The sequence below is a fragment of the Hyperolius riggenbachi genome, chromosome 11 (genome assembly GCF_040937935.1).
Source record: "Hyperolius riggenbachi isolate aHypRig1 chromosome 11, aHypRig1.pri, whole genome shotgun sequence".
In the NCBI taxonomy this organism is placed as follows: domain Eukaryota; kingdom Metazoa; phylum Chordata; class Amphibia; order Anura; family Hyperoliidae; genus Hyperolius; species Hyperolius riggenbachi.
The window spans coordinates 255,314,692-255,336,810 of NC_090656.1; the positions used below are offsets into that span (position 1 = coordinate 255,314,692).

A 22,119-nucleotide genomic window follows, 5' to 3' on the forward strand; every position below is an offset into this window, starting at 1 on the left:
GTGACATATAGCAGAATGCAGTAAAGAGGCCCTGTAGTGACATATAGCAGAATGCAGTAAATTATTCAGGACATCAACCTTTACAATAACTATACTAGTTTCACCATCAGGCGCACTTCCTATAGCTATATATTGCTGTATGTATAGGTGTATAGCACCAACCTCCGAGTGAGGGTTAGCACAGGCTACTTATTAAGCTGAACTTCCCCTCCCCCCATCCCCAAGCATTCTGGGAAACCAGAGATCTCTTCTAGTGGCTTTGGAACTCTCAGTAACAAACATACCAAAGAGATCATCTGCCGTCCTGTCAGAGGAAGTTCTGAGATCAGGTCCACTTTAAGAAACTAGGCTCTAATGGAGTTGGACATTACAGGCGTCCCTCTATGCGCTTACTAGATTGTCTCTGGTCTTGTTGACGTACTCTGGGGAATGCCTGGTGTCCTCCTGCAGCTTCAGATATTTGGGACACGGGAGTATTGGAAACTTCAAAAGCTAGTGATAAAAAAAAACAAAGAAAAAAGGCATTATGAGTGTGGATGAGTAAGTGCTGCCTGTCCGGCCGGGACGAGCTCCCTATAGCCAGCGGAACGTGCCGTGCCGGGACTCACCTGATCCTCAGACTCCGGCACAGTGTGGACTGGGATTGGCTGCCAGGTGATGTTAGGGTTGAACACCTGGATGCCATCGGGCGGGTACAGACCTGCCAGGTTAGCCTCCGCACTCATTAGCGTCCGATCCACATCCGTGCTTCTCACGTAGATCTAATCCATCGAGGAGAATAGGAAGAATTACTAAAACACATCTATAAAGGCCTCAATTCATCAAGACTTATCGAACCAATTACCGACAGCTCGGTAAAATACTGAACTCGATAAGTTGATTTCAGGATTCATCAAAGTTATCTACAGCTGTTAGCGAGCATTCGGTAATGATGCGATAAAACGGAAGAAAGTGCAATTCATGAAAATTGAAAGTGGGCGTGGTTTAGCGTTACATTTAGGATGAGTGATCTCCTTCACTGCTCTGTCGTTATTCCTGTCAGATTATTGCTGACAGAGAAGATGGAGCCATCTGAAGTTGTTATGTATCAGCTGAGAGTGATTCAAAGGTGCAGAAGGGCAAGAATAAGGTCTAGAACCATATCAATATGCAAGAGAATAGATTTATTTGCTATACCAGGACATCTGCATTTCTCTTGAATCATCTTGTAAGAGAACACAGGCAGTGCCAGGGGTAACTAAATTGCTGCACTATATTTTTTCAGCAAAGTTTCCTATCAAGCCGCAGCTGGTGAAATTGTGGGATTGTCCCAAGCAACTTCCAGAATCCTGGTCCAGTTGTTAAGCCCTATTCAGAATGTTGCTACGTGGTGTTCAAAGGACTGCCTTTTACCCACAATTCCATGGGAATCTTATGGCCTTGTGTTAAATTACCGCTGTAAAATGGAAATATCATCACGTTACCGAATGGTTACCGCATTGTTATCGATATTTTATCAAATTCACACCGAATGCAGAAAAACCTTGATGAATACAACTAGAAATCGCTAAACTTCGAATTCGGTAATTTAACAAACTGGAAAAAGTTATCACAAAGACAATGATGAATCGAGGCCAATATCTTCACAACATCCAAGACAGAGGCCCATATGCAAGTCACTTTTTCTGAGTTATCTCCTATGGCAGTGATCTGTAAACTTGGCTCTCCAACTGTTAAAGAGACTCCGTAACAAAAATTGCATCCTGTTTTTTATCATCCTACAAGTCCCAAAAGCTATTCTAATGTGTTCTGGCTTACTGCAGCACGTTCTACTATCACTGTCTCTGTAATAAATCAACTTATCTCTCTCTTGTCAGACTTGTCAGGCCTGTGTCTGGAAGGCTGCCAAGTTCTTCAGTGTTGTGGTTCTGCTATGAACTCCCCCTTCCAGGCCCCTCTATGCACACTGCCTGTGTGTTATTTAGATTAGGGCAGCTTCTCTCTTATCTTTTACAAGCTGGATAAATCGTCCTCTGAGCTGGCTGGGCTTTCACATACTGAAGAATTACAGACAAGGGCAAAGCTGTTTGCAGGAAGAAAAGGGCAGCCTGAAACTTCAGTGCATGAGAACTGCAGGGGGAAAGAAACACACAAATGATCTCTTGAGATACAAAAGGAAGGCTGTATACAGCCTGCTTGTGTATGGTTGTATTTTCTATGTGTGGACATAATGTACATCAACCTACTTCCTGTTTTGGTGGCCATTTTGTTTGTTTATAAACAAACTTTTTAAAACTGTTTTTAACCACTTTTAATGCGGCGAGGAGCGGCGAAATTGTGACAGAGGGTAATAGGAGATGTCCCCTATCGCACTGGTATGTTTACTTTTGTGCGATTTTAACAATACAGATTCTCTTTAAGGAACTACATGTCCCACAATGCATTGCGGGAGTCTGACAGCCACAGTCATGATTCATAAAGGCAGATGCATTGTGGGACTTGTAGTTCCTTAACAGCTTGAGAGCCAAGTTTACAGATCACTGACCTAGGAGAACATTTTTCATCTTCTACTTAAATTAACTTTTCAGCACTTTCCAATTGAAAAAGTACCAAAAAGTATGCGAAAAAGTACTGACAAAATAATTTTGAGTATTTTCTTGCTTGCTGGTGGCTTAAAGCGGATACGAGATGAAAAACTAACTATAACAAGTAACTTGTCTATATATCTTATCTAAAGTGTAGATAGTTAACACAGCATATCTAGCTGCAAACAGCTTCAACAGTTTATGATTATTTATTCCTGTGATACAATGAGGGCAGCCATGTCTGTTTATCACAGGCCTGAGGGCTGGAGATGCTATCAGCTTGCCTGTGTGTCATGTGACAAATTCAGTCCTTTCTCCTCCTCCCCTCTGCCTCTGAAATCAATGGCTAGTAACACCTCCCCCTCCTCCTGCCCAGACTGAGCTCCCATAAGCCCTTGCTACTGTCTGAAAATGCCAAGGCACTCTGGAGAAGCTGTGGGCGAGGCTTGTTTAGTTTATAGGGAATTAGAGTATTAAAACAAAAAAAAAAAAAGTATTTGGCTTGAGGAATGCCCTATAAACAATAGGAAAGGAACACAATTACGCAATGAGCAAAAGTTTATCTCGGATCCAATTTAAAAGGCATTTTATTAATAAGTTGTAAAAGTATCACCTAGGAGAAAAAGTGAATTGCGTGTGCCCCAGAGAAATTAAAGGGGGATGTAACCAGGGTTGGGGAGTTGGAGTCGAGGAGTCAGAGTAATATTTGGTACCTGGAGTCAGGGCCGGTGGTTTCATAACAGTGTTCTCCCCAGAAATTTTTTCTAGCCAGGTGGCATGAAAAAGTAGCCGGGTGGGTGAGATAAGAGAATGCAGGGCCGGTGCTTCTGTATGCAATTCTGCTTACAGCATAGGAGGAGGGGAGCCAATGACAGCCGGGTGGTCATCAAAACTAGCCGGGTGGAGCACCCCGGCTAAAAGAGCCTGGGGAGAGCACTGGATAAGTTTTTTTTTTTGCTTCAGGTTTGCTTTAAGGACTAGCAGTTTATATGTGATCTAGGATCTCTCACCTCGTGCCTGTTGTACGTCTCGTTAAGGAAGCCTTTGTATCGCGCTCGCAGTGCTTGTCCGAGCTCCCAGTGCTGCTTCATCCCAATCTGAAAAGAGAGTGCAGGATCAGTGCGCATTTCATCCGGCACATAACTCTGTGGCTGAGCGCCCACTGAGAGCAGCGCTTGCACATTCTAAAGCGCAAGCGCCCTACATGGGGACGTACAGCTCTTGTGATTTGCATTCCGAATAAAGTTTTCCCAACATGCCTGCTCCATGTGCAGTGGCTTCCGGAGGGTTGGCCCACCCACTTGCATATAAGGTCATAGCTTCTGTGTAAGGGGCGGGGCTATGTGACAGTAGCCGCCACGCCCGGACCTGGCATGTTGTTGAAACTTTATTCAAAATCAATCGCGGCACACAACATTTCTGCAAAATCACAGATTCAACAGCGATTCAAAAGTGATTTTGCAGCGCTCCAATATTTTGTATTGGAAAGCAATGACTCCAAAAATGCAGCAGGACACGCAATTGCAATTTCACTAATCGCAATCGCTCCTGTGGGCTTGCCTCCATTGACTTTCATTAGCCCAGTGCTTCAGGAAAATGTCAGCAATCGACAGCGATTTGGAAACGTGGCTTTCTGCGCCCTTGTGGCCCACAGCCCTGTCACTGTTCCTACACCCTCTGTGCCAAAGTCTCAAACTCCTGGGCAGTTCTTAAGGTGGCCACACATGATGCAATAAAATAATCCGATTTTACAGCAATTCGATAAATATGATCGGCTCTCCCGAAAAAAAAAATCAAAAGCTTTTTTGGGATTTCCCGTTTTTTTATCGATCCGGAATGCTGGAAATTTTTCTTCAATTTTTCTACAGATTGTATGGTGTGTGCTAGATTGTCAATTCATTAATATACACATACTAGCAATTTTCTCACAGTTTCCAATCATTTTTATCATAATTGGGGAAAAATTTAACATAGGTGTGTGGTACATTGGTCAGATTTTTGAAATGTTACAAGTCGTCAGAAAAATTGATTGCAATAGATATTTAAAAAAATTGTATGGTGTGTGGCCACCTTTAGTCTTGCACTGGTCTAATAATAACCCACAAAGCAAATGAAGGTGAAAGAGGACCTGTAACCCAGGACTGAACTTCATCCCAATCAGTAGCTGATACCCCCTTTCCCACCAGAAATCTTTACCTTTTCACAAATGGATCATCAGGGGGCTCTGTATGGCTGATATTGTGGTGAAACCCCTCCCACAGTGTGATGTCAGCACCAGGGTCCTGACAGTTTCCTGTGTGGGAAATAACAGCTTTTTCCAACTGCCAAAAAAGCAGCACCTCCTTCCACTGACATCACCTGCCAGCAGTAAAAATGTCACCGTGTGATAAATGTCAGAATGTAAATCAGGGAGAGGAAAGATTTTAGAATGGGCAAACACTGACTCAATCATCATTTATACATAATTGTAAAAATAAAGCACTTTTTGTATTACATTATTTTCACTGGAGTTCCTCTTGCAGTTGGGCTTTTCGGCTCCTGCTGCAAGACCATTCAGTGGTGAAGCTTGGAGCGGCTATAGCAGTAATGCTGTAGTCCACACACAGTGCACGGAGTGATTCGGGGATCTGACGGCTGCCGGACCTCCAATCACATCCCCTCCGAGGTGCGACGACTTGGAAACTCTATCTCCCTTCTCCCCCCCCCCCCCCATCATTCGGGTCACCCTGCCCCAAAAAGCCCTGGGACCAGGATGCCATGTACGCAATGAAGGGGGTCTCTGCTAAACAGGATTGTGGATGTCAACATGTAGCTTATAATTAAGAGAATTTTTCAAGTAACAAACATAAAATGATGTAAAAGTCAACAAGTAGTAGTAAGTAACACGCAGCACAAAATAATGACCGAACACCACTTTCTGTTATTCACTAGACCAGTGATCTACAAACGTGGCTCTCCAGCTGCTAAGGAACTACAAATACCACAATGCATTTGCCTTTATGAATCATGACTGTGGCTGTCAGACTCCCACAATGCATTGTGGAACTTGTAGTTCCTTAACAGCTGGAAAGCCAAGTTTGCAGATAACTGCACTAGACTATCAGCCTTCCGACAACGAATGCCTGGTACACACCAAGCAATTTCTCATCGGACTGGTGGTCGAATTGATTATTTCTGACAGGTCCGATTTGATCTCTAAGTATTTTTCTGATCGATTTTCTGATCACGTCTATACAAAATCTATCAGGAAAAACGATTGGAAATCAGAGCGGACTGGTCGGAAATAATCGATTCGACCTATCTTATGGGAAATCGTATGGTGTGTAGCAGGCATAAAAGACCGGTCACTGCTGTATAATAATCAGGGCTATTATCAGACTGTATCGGACAGCAGCAAAGCAGTGAAATTAGGAGAAAAGCGATACACCTGACCTCTCCTACTTACTAATAGAAAACACAATTGAAAAGTGCTTATTTATAGGGGAGTCAATTCTTCTGGAAAAAATAAAAGAAATAAAACATTTAAGGGGGTCATACACTAGCCAACCAACAAACCGACCATAGAATTTGATTATTATAATCGAATCGGATGAAAATTGGTGCTGCAAAGTGCATGACCGACAAAGTGACCAATTTCGGGACAGAAATTGGCCGCACGGTCGATCGCGCATGCTGGAAAATTTCGGGCCGAAGTTACCCATCCGGTGTCAGCCTCCACGCAGTTTCCGTCCATCTCGCCAGGTTCCGCATACACGCCGGCGGCGCTATGTCTGACATCAGACGCTATGCGCTGCTAGCGTGTATGCAGCTTACCGGCGAGATGGACGGATGGACCCGGCGAGCTGCTACAGGACAGGTAATGTATAAATGCACTACACTACATACATTTATACATTTTGGGGGCAGCGGCAGGGCGGACGCAGCGGCTCAGCCCATTCCCTGATGATTTCACATTGAAATCGGACGAGAATCAGCCCTGTAGTGTATGGGCAGATTCGACTAGAGACACATTTATCTCTAATCAGATTCGATTAGAGATAATCGAATCTGCCCATATTCGTTCTAATGTATGGGCACCTTTAGACATTTACAAAGTTAGATAGCTACTTCGCTCAGTAGAGATAAGCCTCTGGATAGCCCAGAAGCTTCCCGGATACCCTACAGTCCACAATTCCAGAGCAGGGTCACTCTAAACCTATTTGACAAAACCTTGTGGAGTAGATTTCTTCTAGCCACGCCCCCGGCTTTGTTGTACTGAGCATGTGCAGAACTTACTGGTGCATGCCCAATGCCGTGTGCTCATACAAGGCCAGGTGCATGGACAGAAGAGGAAACTTGCACTGGAGGTGGGGTCAGTGAGGATTTGGGGATCCTCCTGAGATGAGTATCCCCTTTTCACTAGAGGTTTGCTGTAATGTGGCTCTATATATCATGCAGGACTACCACATATAGGTTTGTAGGGGTGGAGGAACTCTCCCTTATATAACAAGCTGGGAGGCAATGGTCTCTCCTACCTGTGTAAGCTGCCCGAAGCCCTGGGGCCAGGCACTCTCCTGATGTGGATCCTTCGGGTAAGCCCGGACCGGCGAGCGATCCCCATGGCGATATACCTGGAGGACGACAGAGAGGATTGGTGAGCACCATTATCAGCAGGAGGGCCGTGAAGATGGGCCTTTATAGGAGCTCCTGAGGACACACATATTCATACTTCCTTTCATTTCCTGTCCCTGGGACCCCCACGCCTCAAATGTTCCATAAGGCCTAGTTCACATTATAAATCGCCAGCACAATCGCAAGCGCTGAGTGCTTTTTAACCTCCCCGGCGTTCTATTGAGATCGCCAGGGAGGCTGCGGGAGGGTTTTTTTTTAATTTAAAAAAAACTATTTCATGCAGCCAACTAAAAGTTGGCTGCATGAAAGCCCACTAGAGGGCGCTCCGGAGGCGTTCTTCTGATCGCCTCCGGCGGCCAAAAGTAACACGGAAGGCCGCAATGAGCGGCCTTCCTTGTTTTGCTTAGATCGTCGCCATAGCGACGAGCGGAGTGACGTCATGGACGTCAGCCGACGTCCTGACGTCAGCCGCCTCCGATCCAGCCCTTAGCGCTGGCCGGAACTTTTTGTTCCGGCTACGCTGGGCTCAGGCGGCTGGGGGGACCCTCTTTCGCCGCTGCTCGCGGCGAATCGCCGCAGAGCGGCGGCGATCAGGCAGCACACGCGGCTGGCAAAGTGCCGGCTGCGTGTGCTGCACTTTATTTGAAGAAAATCGGCCCAGCAGGGCCTGAGCGGCAGCCTCCGGCGGTGATGGACGAGCTGAGCTCGTCCATACCGCTCAGGAGGTTAATTAAAGCACTTTTTCCCGGCGTTGTAAGTTGTAATCAGGAAGTGAACTCTTTGACCTGGAACTGAATCTATTTAATTTTTTTTTTGTTTGTTTACAAAAGCCCTCACAAAATTGCTTTTCCAAGCACTTAGCGATTTTCCTATACCTTGCATTATAGCACAGACACTCAGGAAATGGTGCAGGACCCACGTTCGCGATTGGAAAGAAAGCTCATCGCTCCCGTGAGAACACACACAAGGAAAATCATTGCTCGAGCACTTTCAAAGCGCTTTTTAAAATCACAAGCGCTTTTAAAAAGCTTAAAGCGCTCATAGTGTGAACAAGGTCCCAGGAAGTACACAGGAAGTCAGAGAGAAATTTGTAAACGACGGTGATGGCAGTTAGTGTCGTTTGTAAAAACGTTGCATTAGGTTCCCTCATCTTGGGCGCTACATGTAGCGGCCGGCGTCACCTGCCCCTAGGCTGAGAAATGCGAGCCACGCAGAAATACTGGGAACAAATGCTCAGTAGCAAAGTAATGTTTAGCAATGGCTAAACCAGCTGCCACCAGCCGTGCCGCAGAACCCCGTGTGCACCAGCCCTTAGCTTCTCGGCTGCAGTATCCAATCTGAGGCAGGCTTAGCAGTGACATATTCCATGGAGGGGGTTTCCCACCCTACAGAACAATACTCTGACTTCCAGTTAACTTCCCAAATGAGAACATGTCAGTAAAACCGCTTAATTAATGTGGAGCTGAACTCTTGCACAGGACAGAAGGAAAACACAGAGAAAGGCTCCCTGTATGTATTGAGAGAGTTTAGCCCGTCTAATTCCGCCTCACCTGTGATTAATCACCAGTGTAATTTGATCTCTCCCCTGTGTCTGCTGGCTGCTTTGGCAGAGCAGCTAATTTGTAAACACAGGATGTCAACCCTATGCCTGCTTTCATGAAAGCAGGAAGTAGACACGCTGCAGATTTATTGCAGAATTTGTATCAGCTGTAACAAAGAAATGTTTTTTTCTTTAAAAGGTTAATATGCTGTTGCTTATCTTTTACAGCAGAGAGGAGGTTCTGAGTTCAGGTCCGCTTTAAAAGGACAACTGAAGAGAGAGGTATATGGAGGCTGCCATGTTTATTTCCTTTTAAACAATGTCAGTGGCCTGGCAGCCCTGCTAGTTTGTTTGGCTGCAGCAGTGTCTGAATCACACCAGAAACAAGCATGCAACTAATCTGGTCAGATCTGACAATGTCTGAAACACCTGACCTGCTGCATGCTTGTTCAGGGGCCATGGCTAATAGTATTAGAGGCAGAGGGTCAGCAGGGCTGCCAGGCAACTGGTATCGTTTAAAAGGAAATAAATATAGCAGCCTCCATATACCTCTCTATTTAGTTGTCCTTTAAGAAGATTAATGTGATGGTGTTCCACTTTAAGAGTCCATGAACACCTCATGTCCCCATATGCAGGAAGTTCCTGATTTGTGGGTATGTTGTTTTCCTGTGTGTCACAATCATGGGACAGCACGTGCCTGGGAATCTGCTTGTTACGGCAATAAGTTGCTGAACTGGCTGCACTACAAGCCACAGAGCGGCCGGAGGGCAGAAACTGATCTCTTCTGAGCTAACCTCCAGTCTCCGGCTTCCAAACATACAAAAGTGACAACATCTCTCACATTTATGTAACATATATAATATTTATTAAATTGTGAAAAGTGGGCACAGGGGTAACAATCTATTCTCGTTTTTTGTGTCTTGTGGCCATTTGAAAAAAAAACCAAAAAAACTGACTTCATTTCCTGCAGCTACTTTCGTGACCTCTCACTTCCTAAAATTTAAGAGTAAAACAGGAGGTAAAAGGGTTTCGAGACCACACAAAAATCTAATATTAACTTTTAAAGAAGTATGAAAAATGACAGGTGGACAGTCCTTAATCCTTAAAAAATGAAACAGTCACGGTAACGAGCAAAGATGACAGGAAATAGCCTGACGCACATATACCGCCCTTCATAAAGGCTGCTTCTTTAGAGTCAAATAGGTCAAAGTCATTTGTTGCATTTTTAATTATCTCCACGGACAAATGACTTTCATCGGGGGCCGCTGTAAGGTAGATTCTCGGCAGAGGCGGAGTTTCATCTAACGTGTGAGCAAAGCTTAAAATGCACCTTTTCAGACACAAATAAAATCTAATCTCGGCCATTCCCCTTCAACCTCTGGCCAAACTCTCCCAAACGGGATTTATAAATGCAGCACTTCTGGATATATGCCTTTGTTCCACCTCGTTCTCTTCCTATACCTTGCAAGGGCAGATTTCTCTACCTTTTGTTTCTTGTCCCTGGCTGTACAATGTGTAGCCAAAATGTATGTCATTGTAACATTCATGATGTCTGCCAGCACTGTATTATGTATTAATGTCTGTTTACGTACCTGTTGAATATACCTATATGTTGGTGGTGAAGAGTTAGGCAACACGCTCAAGCACGAGCGCTTTTTAAAGTGCTAGTGCAATAATACCCTATGGGCCCGTTCCCACTTGGGGCGATTTGCATTCATCTCCGGCGATTAACACAAATTGCAAAACGCAGATTTCTATCCTGCAACACTTTCAGGCGATTTCCCGGCGATCGCATTTATTGCTATAGAAGTGCTAAACGCGATCGCGGAAAAAAAAATCGATTATTCCACATTAATCGCCAAAAATCATCAAAGCAAAAACGCAAGCGTTTTGCATTTTGCAAGTGTGAATGATCCCTAATACTGGCCACATGTTTCAATTTTAAAACAATCTTCTATAGAGTTTAAAATGATCGCAAAAATCATTTCGCGCAATTGCTTGAATATTTTAGCACAAATCAACTTCATTCAATGCCATTTCAATTTTACAGGTCTCTCATTCAATAAAACTATTGCATTTAATCAACTATACAATAAAGTCCATCGTTCTTGCCTCTAAAATGTGGCATGCATACAATCGTCTTATCAAAGTGAAAGTGCCATCAAACGACCAGAATCTAAAAACTGTGGCCAGCATTACAGTCCCCATTAAATTTGCATCACTATGCCTCTATATTATGCTCCTGGGGACCACCGACGCTCAGACACGGGATGTAAAGGAAGTCTACATATTACAGACACAAACAGCAATAAACACCCCAAAAGGTTTGCCGCTAGTTTAGTTTAGGGAACCCAGCAGGGATCCTTGTAGGGAACAGTTCTCCAATCACAGCTCCCTCTACAGCACAAAGCGTTGCGATTGGCCGAATAGTGTGGGAGTGGTTTACTACAACCTATCTTGAACCTAACCGTTTGATCATGTTAGCAGAATTTCCCTAAACTGATAGAAGGTTTATTGCTGGGTCTCCTAAAAGCTCTTTCACACCAAAAATCAATAAACCGCAATTGCAAAAGTGAATGCATTTTGCGGTTTGTTGGCCTAAATCGAAATGCAGGAAAAATGTACAACTACGATTGCCTTTTTAGAAAATTGGAATCGCATTCAGTATGAATGCATTCTCACGAATTCCAATTATAACTTTACTGTACTTGTGTTTGGAAAATTGCAAGCCTTGTCAAAAACAAACAGATCGCAGCCGGTGTGAAAGGGCCCTTTACTAGGCTAGCGGCAAAGGTTTTCCACGCTATCCATAGCTTAAACTACGTTTTTCTTGGTGATTAAAGGGAACCTAAGATGGAGAGAAAAATAAATACCTTTGGCTTCCTCCAGCCCCTTCTAGGCTGATCGCTCCCTCAGCGTCCTCCACCTGGATGAACCACAATTCGGCCCTGAAAGTCCTTCAGCCAGGGACAGTCGGCGCAGGCACAGTCCAGCCACGCTCCCCCGTTTCTGGGAGCATACGGTGACAGGGGCGTGAGCGCCCGGGAATGTGTAGAACGCCACAGACCAAAGGACTTTCAGGGCCGAAATCCAGATGATCCAGGCGGCGCAGGAGGAAAGAGTGGGAGCGATCAGCCTGGCGGAAGCCCCAGGTGTGTAAAATGTTTCTCTCCCTCTCAGGTTCACTCTAAAATTCTTACAATAAAAAGCATACCATTCTATTCATTATGTTCTCCTAGATCCCTCTTTGCTGTTTCTGCCACTCCCTGCTGCAATCCTGGCTTGTAATTGCCAGTTTTAGGCAGTGTTTTACAAACAAAAAACATGGCTGCTAACCAGCATGTGATAGGTTGAGAGAAGCTCAGTCTGTGGCTCGAACAGAGCCTGGAGGGGGCATGCAGAGGGTGTGTATAACTTCTACCTATCACAGCAGAGCAGCACATTCCTGCCTGAGCCGACAAATCTGACAAAGGAAAGAAGATTAGATTATATAACAGAGATAATACAGCCACTGTGCAACTAGAAAAGGCTGCAGTAAGACAGACCACATTTGAACAGGTATAGGAACTTATAGGATAGAAGAAATAAGGCTGAAAATGTTGTTACAGAGTCTCTTTAACCTCTTGAGGACTGCTGTGTTAAACCTCCCTAAAGACCAGGCACATTTTCATTAAATTGGCCACTGCAGCTTTAAGGCCAAGCTGCAGGACTGCAAAACACAGCACACAAGTGATTCCTCCCCCCTTTTCTCCCCACCAACAGAGCTGTCTGTTGGTGGGGTCTGATCGCCCCCCCCCCAGTGTTTGTTTTTTTAAATAAAAACTGTGTTCCCCCCCCCCCCCCCGTATACCTCCCTCCCCCCGCCGGCCAATCCCTGTGATCAGCTGTCATAGGCTTTAGCCTATGACAGCCGATCACCTCTGTGGCTCAGGAGGGGACAGCCGTGTCACAGGGCTGTCCCCAGTACAGCGCTGCTGCTGATCGCAGCGCTGTACGGGTAATTAGACGGCGATTACGCCGTCTAACAGTCTCCCGAGCGGCTATTGAAGAGGGGGCGGAGCTCCGCCCTCCGAGAATGAGATGCGCGCGCAATCTCATTCAAAACAGAGCCCCAGGACTTTACGCCAATTGGTGTTAGGCGGTCCTGGGGCTGCCGCCGCGGCCACGCCCATCGGCGTGACGCGGTCGGCAAAAGGTTAAGGTCATGTTCACAGGTCATAATGGTCACTATGTAATGCATGGTAACACAGGAGCGTGTTATTTATTTACTGTATGCAACGCGCGGGAAACGTGCAGCGCCCCTATCCGTTCCGTTGGGTTCCTGTTGTCACAGAGAACGCAACGGTCACTGTGAACGTGGCCTTAAATTAGTGCCAAAAATTAAGAATGTTAAAAATCCATTTCAACAAATGACTCTGGAGACACACAAAGGCATCCTTTCCCTCCACACACAAGGCAGGATTACATACCTCCCAACTTTTTGAGATGAGAAAGAGGGACACTTAAGCCACACCCCTGATCACACCTCTGCCACACACCTAGTCACGCATACCACAAAGATTTAATAAGAAAAATAGGTTGTTTTATCATTCAAACCACACTAGTCCTTTCTATCCTGGTTCATTTCCCCTCATATTTACATTTTAAAATTAGTAATATATCAATTTAAAGGATGGGAATAAAGTTTAGAGTCAAACACATTTTTTAGTAGAGAAATATATATATATATATATATATATATATATATATATATATATATATATATATATATATATATATATATATATATATATATATATATATATACATACATATATACATACATATGTATTTACATAGAAAGAGGGACAAAGCCCTGAAAGAGGGACAAGTGAGGAGGAAAGAGGGGCAAATGAGCAGGAAAGAGGGACAGGGCTCCACAAGAGGGACAGTTGGGAGCTATAGGATTACATGGCACAGCCTATAATAATAATAATAACATTACATAACAGGACAAACTGCTTTAGCCAGATTCCAAAGTCCAGCTAGCCACAAAAACAGCTGCTGATGACGTCACCCCATGACATCAGCACAAGCAGGACACAGGTGAACTGACCCCTCTCCAGGGGGGCACAGGTGAAACGACCCTTCCCGGGGGGGGGGGGGGGGGGGCACAGGTGAAAAAATGACCCCTTCTCCAGGGGGAGCACAGGTGATCTGACCCCCTCTACAGGGGGGCGCCCAGGTCAAATGGCCCCTCTCCAGTGGGGGTGTAGTGAAAAGCACAGGTGCAATGACCCCTTCTCCAGGGGACACATACAGGTGATCTGACCTTTCTCAAGGGGGGGTCGCACAGGTAAAATGACCGCTCTCCAGGGAAGGGGGGGGGGGGGACAGGTGAAATGACCCCCCTCTCCCTCTCTAGTTTGTTATGAGGGGTTTGTTCCCTGGCTGGCAGCAGCAGAGAGGAGGAGGTGGGCTGCCACTTCCTGTCCCCCTGAGCAGAGCAGGGACCCCGGTGACGTCACACAAGCATCCCTTCCCCATCCCTCCCCGGTTACCAGGGTGACGAAGCGCAGCTGGCGAGCCTGAGAGACGTGAGCGGCCAGGAGGAGTCCGATCAGCAGCCGCAGCACCGAGTCCAGACCGCCGCTGCCCGCCATAGTCCGGAGAGGAGTCCGCCCGGAACTAATGTGCCATGCTGCAGTTCCTTCGGGGAACGCTTGTGTGGCGACACGGCACCACCTGGGGTAGGAGGAGCAACATGGCCGCCGCGCCCGACTTCCGCCAGGGGTGTACAAAGATGGCTGCAGGATATGTTGTACCTTCATTATAGAGGAGGCACACGTGCTGGGAGGAGCCAATCATCGAGGAATCAGTACAGGGGGCCACACACTATACAATAAAAACATCCACATTTACACCCAATGCAATAAATAAAGACATCAATTGTACAAAAAATTGAGAGGTTATTTTCCTAGTTGAGTGAGAAACCTGAATTTCTCATTTTGTCCGATTCATATTAGTGGTTTAGGAGTGGTAGATTTTTCTGATCAATTTTTCAGAAAATTGAATTTTGTAGAGTAATAATAGTAATTCCAGTATTTGTATAGCGCAGGGGTCAGGAAAGTTTCTGGCTGAGACAGCCATAAACGCCACAAATGTATTTCCGTGAGAGCAATACATGTGTATACAGTTAATCCTCTGGGCAGCAGAAGTGTCAGACACGTCTTCAGCTTCTCTTCGGTTTCAGCAACATCAGCAATTTCCCTGAGAGCCAGACAGGAGAAATACTGACTAACAGCTTGTACAATTAGCTAGCTGACTTGGTGGTTGATTCACTTTGTAAGACGAGATCCCTGCACTTTGGCCCAATAGGCTGCCTGTCAAGTGACATGCTACCTATTGGACCAATCAAAGTGCTGGGATTTCGTTATACAAAGTCACTGGACCTGACTGGGTCCAGAGTGGGACAATTGGAGCGGCCATTAGTTTTGGGGTAGCATGAGTAAGTTAGTAGTGCATGCTACAGCAATAGCGTTCGTACTTTGAAAATTTTACTTGCGCTGCCACACTAAGCTGTGCTGCTTGAGCAGTGTAGCTTAGTGAATCAACCCTACTGATTTGTCTGTGAGCCAGATGTAGCAATCCAAAGAGCCCCATCTGGTTCCTGACCCATAGGTTCCCTACCCCTGGTATAGCACCTTTCTTCTGTCGGACTGAAAGCTCTTGTGAGGTAGCCACTAGAGCGCTCTCAGTAGGCAGGAGCAGTGTTAGGGAGTCTCGCCCAAGAACTCCTTACTGGATAGGTGCTGGGCTGGCTTACTGAGCAGGAAGAGCCTAGATTTGTACCCAGGTCTCCTGTGTCAGAGGCAGAGCCCTTAATTTAATCAGTTCATTTCTTGATGTGTAGACTTAAGCAATTTTCTAAGCGTTTTCTATCATTCTATTTCATAATTGGGGAAAATCAAACACATGTGTGGTACATTGGTCAGATTTTTCGAATGTTACAATCATTTAGAAGAATTGATTGTAATTTTCTGATTGAAAAGAAATATAAAATATTGTATGGTGTGTGACCACTGTAAAGATGGCTACCAGAGCTGCTCAGATACCCCTTTTCAAAATCCGGATCAGATTCGGATCCGAATACCCCGCTATCCGATCCGGGTCGGATATCCGAGTTCAAAATTTCCCGATCCGAACCGGATATCCGACCCTAGTATCCGGCAGATTCGGATATCCTGGTAGAAAACCGGAAGTGGCCTTTAAATTGCTTTAAAAATGTTTTTTAGGGTATATGAGCCATGTAGCATCACTATTTTGTAAAGGGGAACACTAATTGATGATGTGGGGACTTAAAATCCCCCCCCCCCCCAAAAAAAAAATGGCTGTCAATTAACATTAGGCCTAGGTTCCATAGGACGTTGGGCCTCTTAGCGCACCTGGGCTGCAAAAAAGTATCACACGTGGTATCGCCGTACTCAGGAGAAGTAGCATAATGTGTTTTGGGGTGTATTTTTACACATACCCATGCTGGGTGGGAGAAATATCTCTGTAAATGGACAATTGTGTGTAAAAAAAAATAAAAAAATTGTCATTTACAGAGAGATTTCTCCCACCCAGCATGGGTATGTGTAAAAATACACCACAAAACACATTATACTACTTCTCCTGAGTACGGCGGTACCACATGTGTGGCACTTTTTTGCACCCTAACTGCGCTAAGGGGCCCAAAGTCCAATGAGTAGCTTTAGGATTTCACAGGTCATTTTGAGACATTTGGTTTCAAGACTACTCCTCACGGTTTAGGGCCCCTAAAATGCCAGGGCAGTATAGGAACCCCACAAGTGACCCAATTTTAGAAAGAAGGCACCCCAAGGTATTCTGTTAGGTGTATGACGAGTTCATAGAAGATTTTAATTTTGTCACAAGTTAGTGGAAATTGATTTTTATTGTTTTTTTTCACAAAGTGTTATTTTCCTGCTAACTTGTGACAAAATAAAATCTTCTATGAACTCGCCATACTTCTAACAGAATACCTTGTGGTGTTGTCTTTCTAAAATGGGGTCACTTGTGGGATTCCTAAACTGCCCTGGCATTTTAGGGGCCCTAAACCGTGAGACGTAGTCTTGAAACCAAACTGTAACGATCGGTGTCAGCACACAGAGAGAATCTGATCATTGATGATCTGCAGAAACATCAATAATACAGATGTTTACTTAATTATGGATGATCTGCAGAATCACCAATAATACAAGTATGACTAACCTCTGGACACCTAATAAAGTGTAAGTGTTTGGTGTAACTGTAGACTATCTGCCGTGAGGCGGGAGATACAGGCAGCTTGGCCGAGAACCACCTGAGGGGCAGGTGGCTCTGGGAAGTGCAGGGACTATCTCCTTGAGAGAGGGAATAGTGAGAACCTGGCAACCAGGGATATCTGGATATTAGATATAGACTGTACTGCAGCCAGGGGACTCCAGGGGAGTAGAGGCCACTGGCTGCTAACAGGCCGGACTCCCTGAGGAGCAGGAGTCCTAACAGCTAACTGACACTTGGTGGAATTGTGTCACTGCTAGTACAGATAGACTAAGCACTCAAGGGGTGAGTGACAGCCTGGAAGGGCGGGCAGGCCAGGTCGGCAACATACGAGCAGATAAGGTACAGAGACAAGGCTGATTCGGTAACCGGGTACAGGCAGGATTTGGCAACAGGTAGGCAGATATGCAGGGGTACCGAATCAGAAGGCAATAGAGAGGTCGACAGAGCAAATAGACATAGCAGAAATAGAGCAGAGTCCTAGTCTGAGGTGTGAGGTCCGTGGTCTCGACACCCAGGAACTAGTATAGAGTATAACACAGCAATGACACAGTAATCCTAAGCTTGGGTGTGAGGTCCTTGGTCACAACACCCCGGAACTGGTCTAAAGTATAACACAGCAATGACACAGTAATCCTATGCTTGGGTGTGAGGTCCTTGGTCACAACACCCCGGAACTGGTCTAAAGTATAACACAGCAATGACACAGTAATCCTAAGCTTGGGTGTGAGGTCCTTGGTCACAACACCCCGGAACTAGTCTAAAGTATAACACAAGCGTAATCTGGCTAAGTGTGAATTCCCAGGTCCACCTGGTTCTAACACACTGTGGGATTTGACTGAGGTCTGAGTGCTCACACGTAAGTATTCTCAACGGCAGACAACCTGAGACTGACCAGCGAGATCTATATATAGTGCAGCGCTCCTCAGCGCCGCCCAGCACCACTCAGCCAATCAACAGCTGCGCTGGGATCAGCTGATCGACCTGATCAGCTGATCCCTCTTCTACTGGCATAAAGGTCCTGCCTCCCAGCGCGCGCGCGCGTAGCTCTCCATCTGTGTGCACTAGAAGGCTCAGACAAATCAGACGCATGCTGCTGTGCGGAAACCGCCGGTCTTAACGCGGAGACAGTCGCCCCGCTGCCAGACCGCGCGGCGGTATCTCCGTAATCCATTACACAAACGTCTCAAAATGACCTGTGAAATCCTAAAGGTACTCATTGGACGTTGGGCCCCTTAGCGCAGTTAGGGTGCAAAAAAGTGCCACACATGTGTGTGTTTTGTGGTGTATTTTTACACATACCCATGCTGGGTGGGAGAAATCTCTCTGTAAATGGACAATTGTGTGTAAAAAAAAAAAAAAACATTGTCATAGCCTAACTGCGCTAAGGGGCCCAAAATCCAATGAGCACCTTTAGGCTTTACAGGGGTGCTTACAATTTAGCTTCCCCCAAAATGCCAGGACAGTAAACACACCCCACAAATGACCCCGTTTTGGAAAGTAGACACTTCAAGGTATTCAGAGAGGGGCATAGTGAGTCTGTGGCAGATTTCATTTTTTTTGTCACAAGTTAGCAGAAATGGAAACTTTTTTTTTTGTCTCAAAGTGTCATTTTCCGCTAACTTGTGACAAAAAATAAAATCTATGAACGCACCATGCCTCTCAGTGAATACTTTGGGATGTCTTCTTTCCAAAATGGGGTCATTTGGGGGGTATTTATACTATCCTGGAATTCTAGCACCTCATGAAACATGACAGGTGCTCAGAAGTCAGAGATGCTTCAAAATGGAAAAATTCACTTTTTGTACCATAGTTTGTAAACGCTATAACTTTTACCCAAACAAATAAATATACACTGAATGTTTTTTTTTTTTTTTTATCAAAGACATGTAGCACAATAAATTTGCACAAAAATGTATGCAGAAATTTTACTTTATTTGACAAATTTTATCACAGAAAAATAAAAAAATATTTTTTTTTGACAAAATTCATGTCTTTTTTGATGAATATAATAAAAACTAAAAATCGCAGCAGCAATCAAATAGCACCAAAAGAAAGCTGTATTAGTGACAAGAAAAGAAGGTAAAATTCATTTAGATAGATTTAGATAGTAGGTTGTATGACCGAGCAATAAACCGTTAAAGCTGCAGTAGTCTGAATGGAAAAAAAAGGCTCTGGTCCTTAAGGAGCGAAAAGACTGTGGTCTAAGTGTCTGACACAGTGGTCATGGATGGACTATTCTGGCTATCATCTGGAAGGTTCTGCATCTAATGGGACTGTGAGCTTGTAGCGCGATTATACATATGACATTACAATTAAAGATGAAATTACAATTTTCCACAAAATTTTATAAATAATTGCGAATTTCAACGCGAAATTACGACTATGCAAAATTTGTGCTCCTCGCTACCGCCCACGGCGGGTGGCCAAATGCCCTGATCTGCCTGTGGACGGGTACAGGTCTGTCTTCAGCCTGGCAGTACATCACATACACCTGCACCCCAGGCATGCTCTGTTTACATCATTCTCCTCAGTATTTCACTTGGACTCTCTATCAGTTTCCGCATATTTCGAGTAAATATGGACTGCTTCAGGCGTTGCCGCTGTCCAGCAAATGCCGGAAACATTCTGCTAACGCCTGCTTGAAATAGACGAACGTGAACTTTACTTGTAGAAAGTGGAGTTAAAAATATTCTTACCAAACAGGCTTCAGTACAACCTGCCACCTAAATTATTGACATTTTTGTAAAACAAAAAGTAAAAAACACTCAACACATCCGTGAAGACGCTGTGACAGTCAGCTCGATTCTGCTTCACCTTAAGGATTTATCTTCATTTGGCCTTCACTACAATGTTAATATTTTTAAGATTAGCACCTGGAGAACCACAATGATCAGCAATTTCTGATCTTTTACCTCTTTGCTGCCTTCTTATCCATTGGGAGGATTATTATGGATAAATGCCTTCTGCTTCTCTCTGTTGTATTACTTATTGGCAAGGTAAGCCGAAGATTGCAATTTATAATTTGGAGGATGTTTTTGTATCGTAGCTAATAACGTTGGCACGTGGACCAATGCAAAAGGCAGTCAGAAATGTTAGTGGGACATAAGACTTAATGGTCATTCACACTACACAGCACATGCGTGAGCGCAATTATTATTATTTTTTATTTATATAGCACCAACATCTTACGTAGTGTTGTACATGGTACAAATGGTGGGGAGCATAGACAGTGGCAGTTTCAGCTTCAAATTTTTGCTGGGGTACAAAGGGGGTACGATGGCTGGCTGGTGAGCCCATTTGGGTGATCGAAGTCAATGTTTGTATGGTGAGTTTTAGATATTTTTTGCCTAACTCAGGTGATAACATTAAAGCTAACTATTTCACCAATGACAGGAGCAAAATGCAAACATCAAACACAGAACTCAGAGGCTTTTGAGCAGAGCAGATTGTCCAAATGATGGTGCTATTATTGAAGAAAAGTTACCTACAGATGTACTTGGCTAGTTTTCTGGCATGCTTTAAGCCTTAGTTGCCAGCAAGCTGCTCCTGTGTGGACAGACCACATACAAATCATTCCAGCCCTCAGTCTGTGTCTGACGACTCTACAAGTAAGGGGAGGGGGAAGAGGCAGGAGGGAGAGAAACACTGTATGCGTAATTCCTTATCTTAGCAGCTAAGCATTGTTGAAGACTAGAGCTTGTATTTTACAGACAGGAAGTTTTGATTCACTAAACTACCTGCTGATCGATGTCTTCACACGCAAGATGTTTTCAAGCACTTTAGGCCTCCAAATTAGGAATGCAATGTGATTTCTGCTCTTTAGGGATTATAACCCTGCTGTGCGTCAAATCCGGATTTTTCCCCGGGACTTTTGGCATGTATCCCACTCCGCCATGCCCCCCTCCAGGTGTTAGACCCCTTAAAACATCTTTTCCATCACTTTTGTGGCCAAAAACAGTGTTTGTAGTTTTGATTGTTTGCCTGCCCATTGAAGCAGGGCCGCGCCTGGGCGGGTGCTGCGGGTGCAATGCACCCAGGCGCCTGTCTCAGACAGGCGCCGCCCGGCCGCCGCTCACCCCCTCTGACCACGGCTCCCTCCCTCCCTCTAGCCGCCGCTGCGTCACTCAGACCTCGATCAGGCGGCGACCAATCGTGCAGGCGCTAGGACCCAGCGCCCGCACTGATATGCGGAAGTGACATCACTTCCGCATATAGAGCGGGTGCGTCTGGCGCCCGCTCGTACTGGTCGGGTCGCCGCTGATCCTGAGGTCTGAGTGACACTGCACGGTAAGGGGGGAGCGGCGGCGGCTAGAGTGGGGGGCTCCCTGTCACTCACTCACTGCCTGAAGGGGCTCCCTGTCACTCACTCACTACCTAAAGGGCCTCCCTGTCACTCACTCACTACCTAAAGGGGCTCCCTGTCACTCACTCACTACCTAAAGGGCCTCCCTGTCACTCACTCACTACCTAAAGGGGCTCCCTGTCACTCACTCACTACCTAAAGGGGCTCCCTGTCACTTACACACTACCTAACGGGCCTCCCTGTCACTCACTCACTACCTAAAGGGCCTCCCTGTCACTTACTCACTGCCTAAAGGGGCTCCCTGTCACTCACCCACTGCCTAAAGGGGCTCCCTGTCACTCACTCACTACCTAAAGGGGCTCCCTGTCACTCACTCACTACCTAAAGGGGCTCCCTGTCACTCACTCACTACCTAAAGGGGCTCCCTGTCACTCACTCACTACCTAAAGGGGCTCCCTGTCACTCACTCACTACCTAAAGGGGCTCCCTGTCACTCACTCACTACCTAAAGGGGCTCCCTGTCACTCACTCACTTCCTAAAGGGGCTCCCTGTCACTAACTCACTCACTACCTGAAGGGGCTCCCTGCCACTCACTCACTACCTAAAGGGGCTCCCTGTCACTCACTCACTCACTCACTCACTCACTACCTAAAGGGGCTCCCTGTCACTCACTCACTGCCTAAAGGGGTTCCCTGTCACTCACTCACTACCTAAAGGGGCTCCATGTCACTCACTCACTACCTAAAGGGGCTCCCTGTCACTCACTCACTCACTCACTGCCTAAAGGGGCTCCCTG

The 22,119-nt window shown here is 45.6% G+C and overlaps 1 protein-coding gene across 1 annotated transcript in view; it reads right to left on the reverse strand.

Annotated features, from left to right (window-relative positions):
- The window catches only part of ACP2 (acid phosphatase 2, lysosomal), a 134,002-nt gene extending 119,597 nt beyond the window's left edge, over window positions 1-14,405 (reverse strand). Inside the window, exons 1-5 of the mRNA XM_068261305.1 lie at window positions 14,256-14,405; window positions 7,079-7,174; window positions 3,575-3,661; window positions 609-761; window positions 394-492 (exon numbers count right to left, since the gene is read on the reverse strand). Coding sequence (XP_068117406.1) covers window positions 394-492; window positions 609-761; window positions 3,575-3,661; window positions 7,079-7,174; window positions 14,256-14,357 — 537 coding nt within the window. The 5' untranslated portion in view covers window positions 14,358-14,405. The remainder of the gene's footprint in view (window positions 1-393; window positions 493-608; window positions 762-3,574; window positions 3,662-7,078; window positions 7,175-14,255) is intronic.
- Window positions 14,406-22,119: the final 7,714 nt, after the last annotated feature.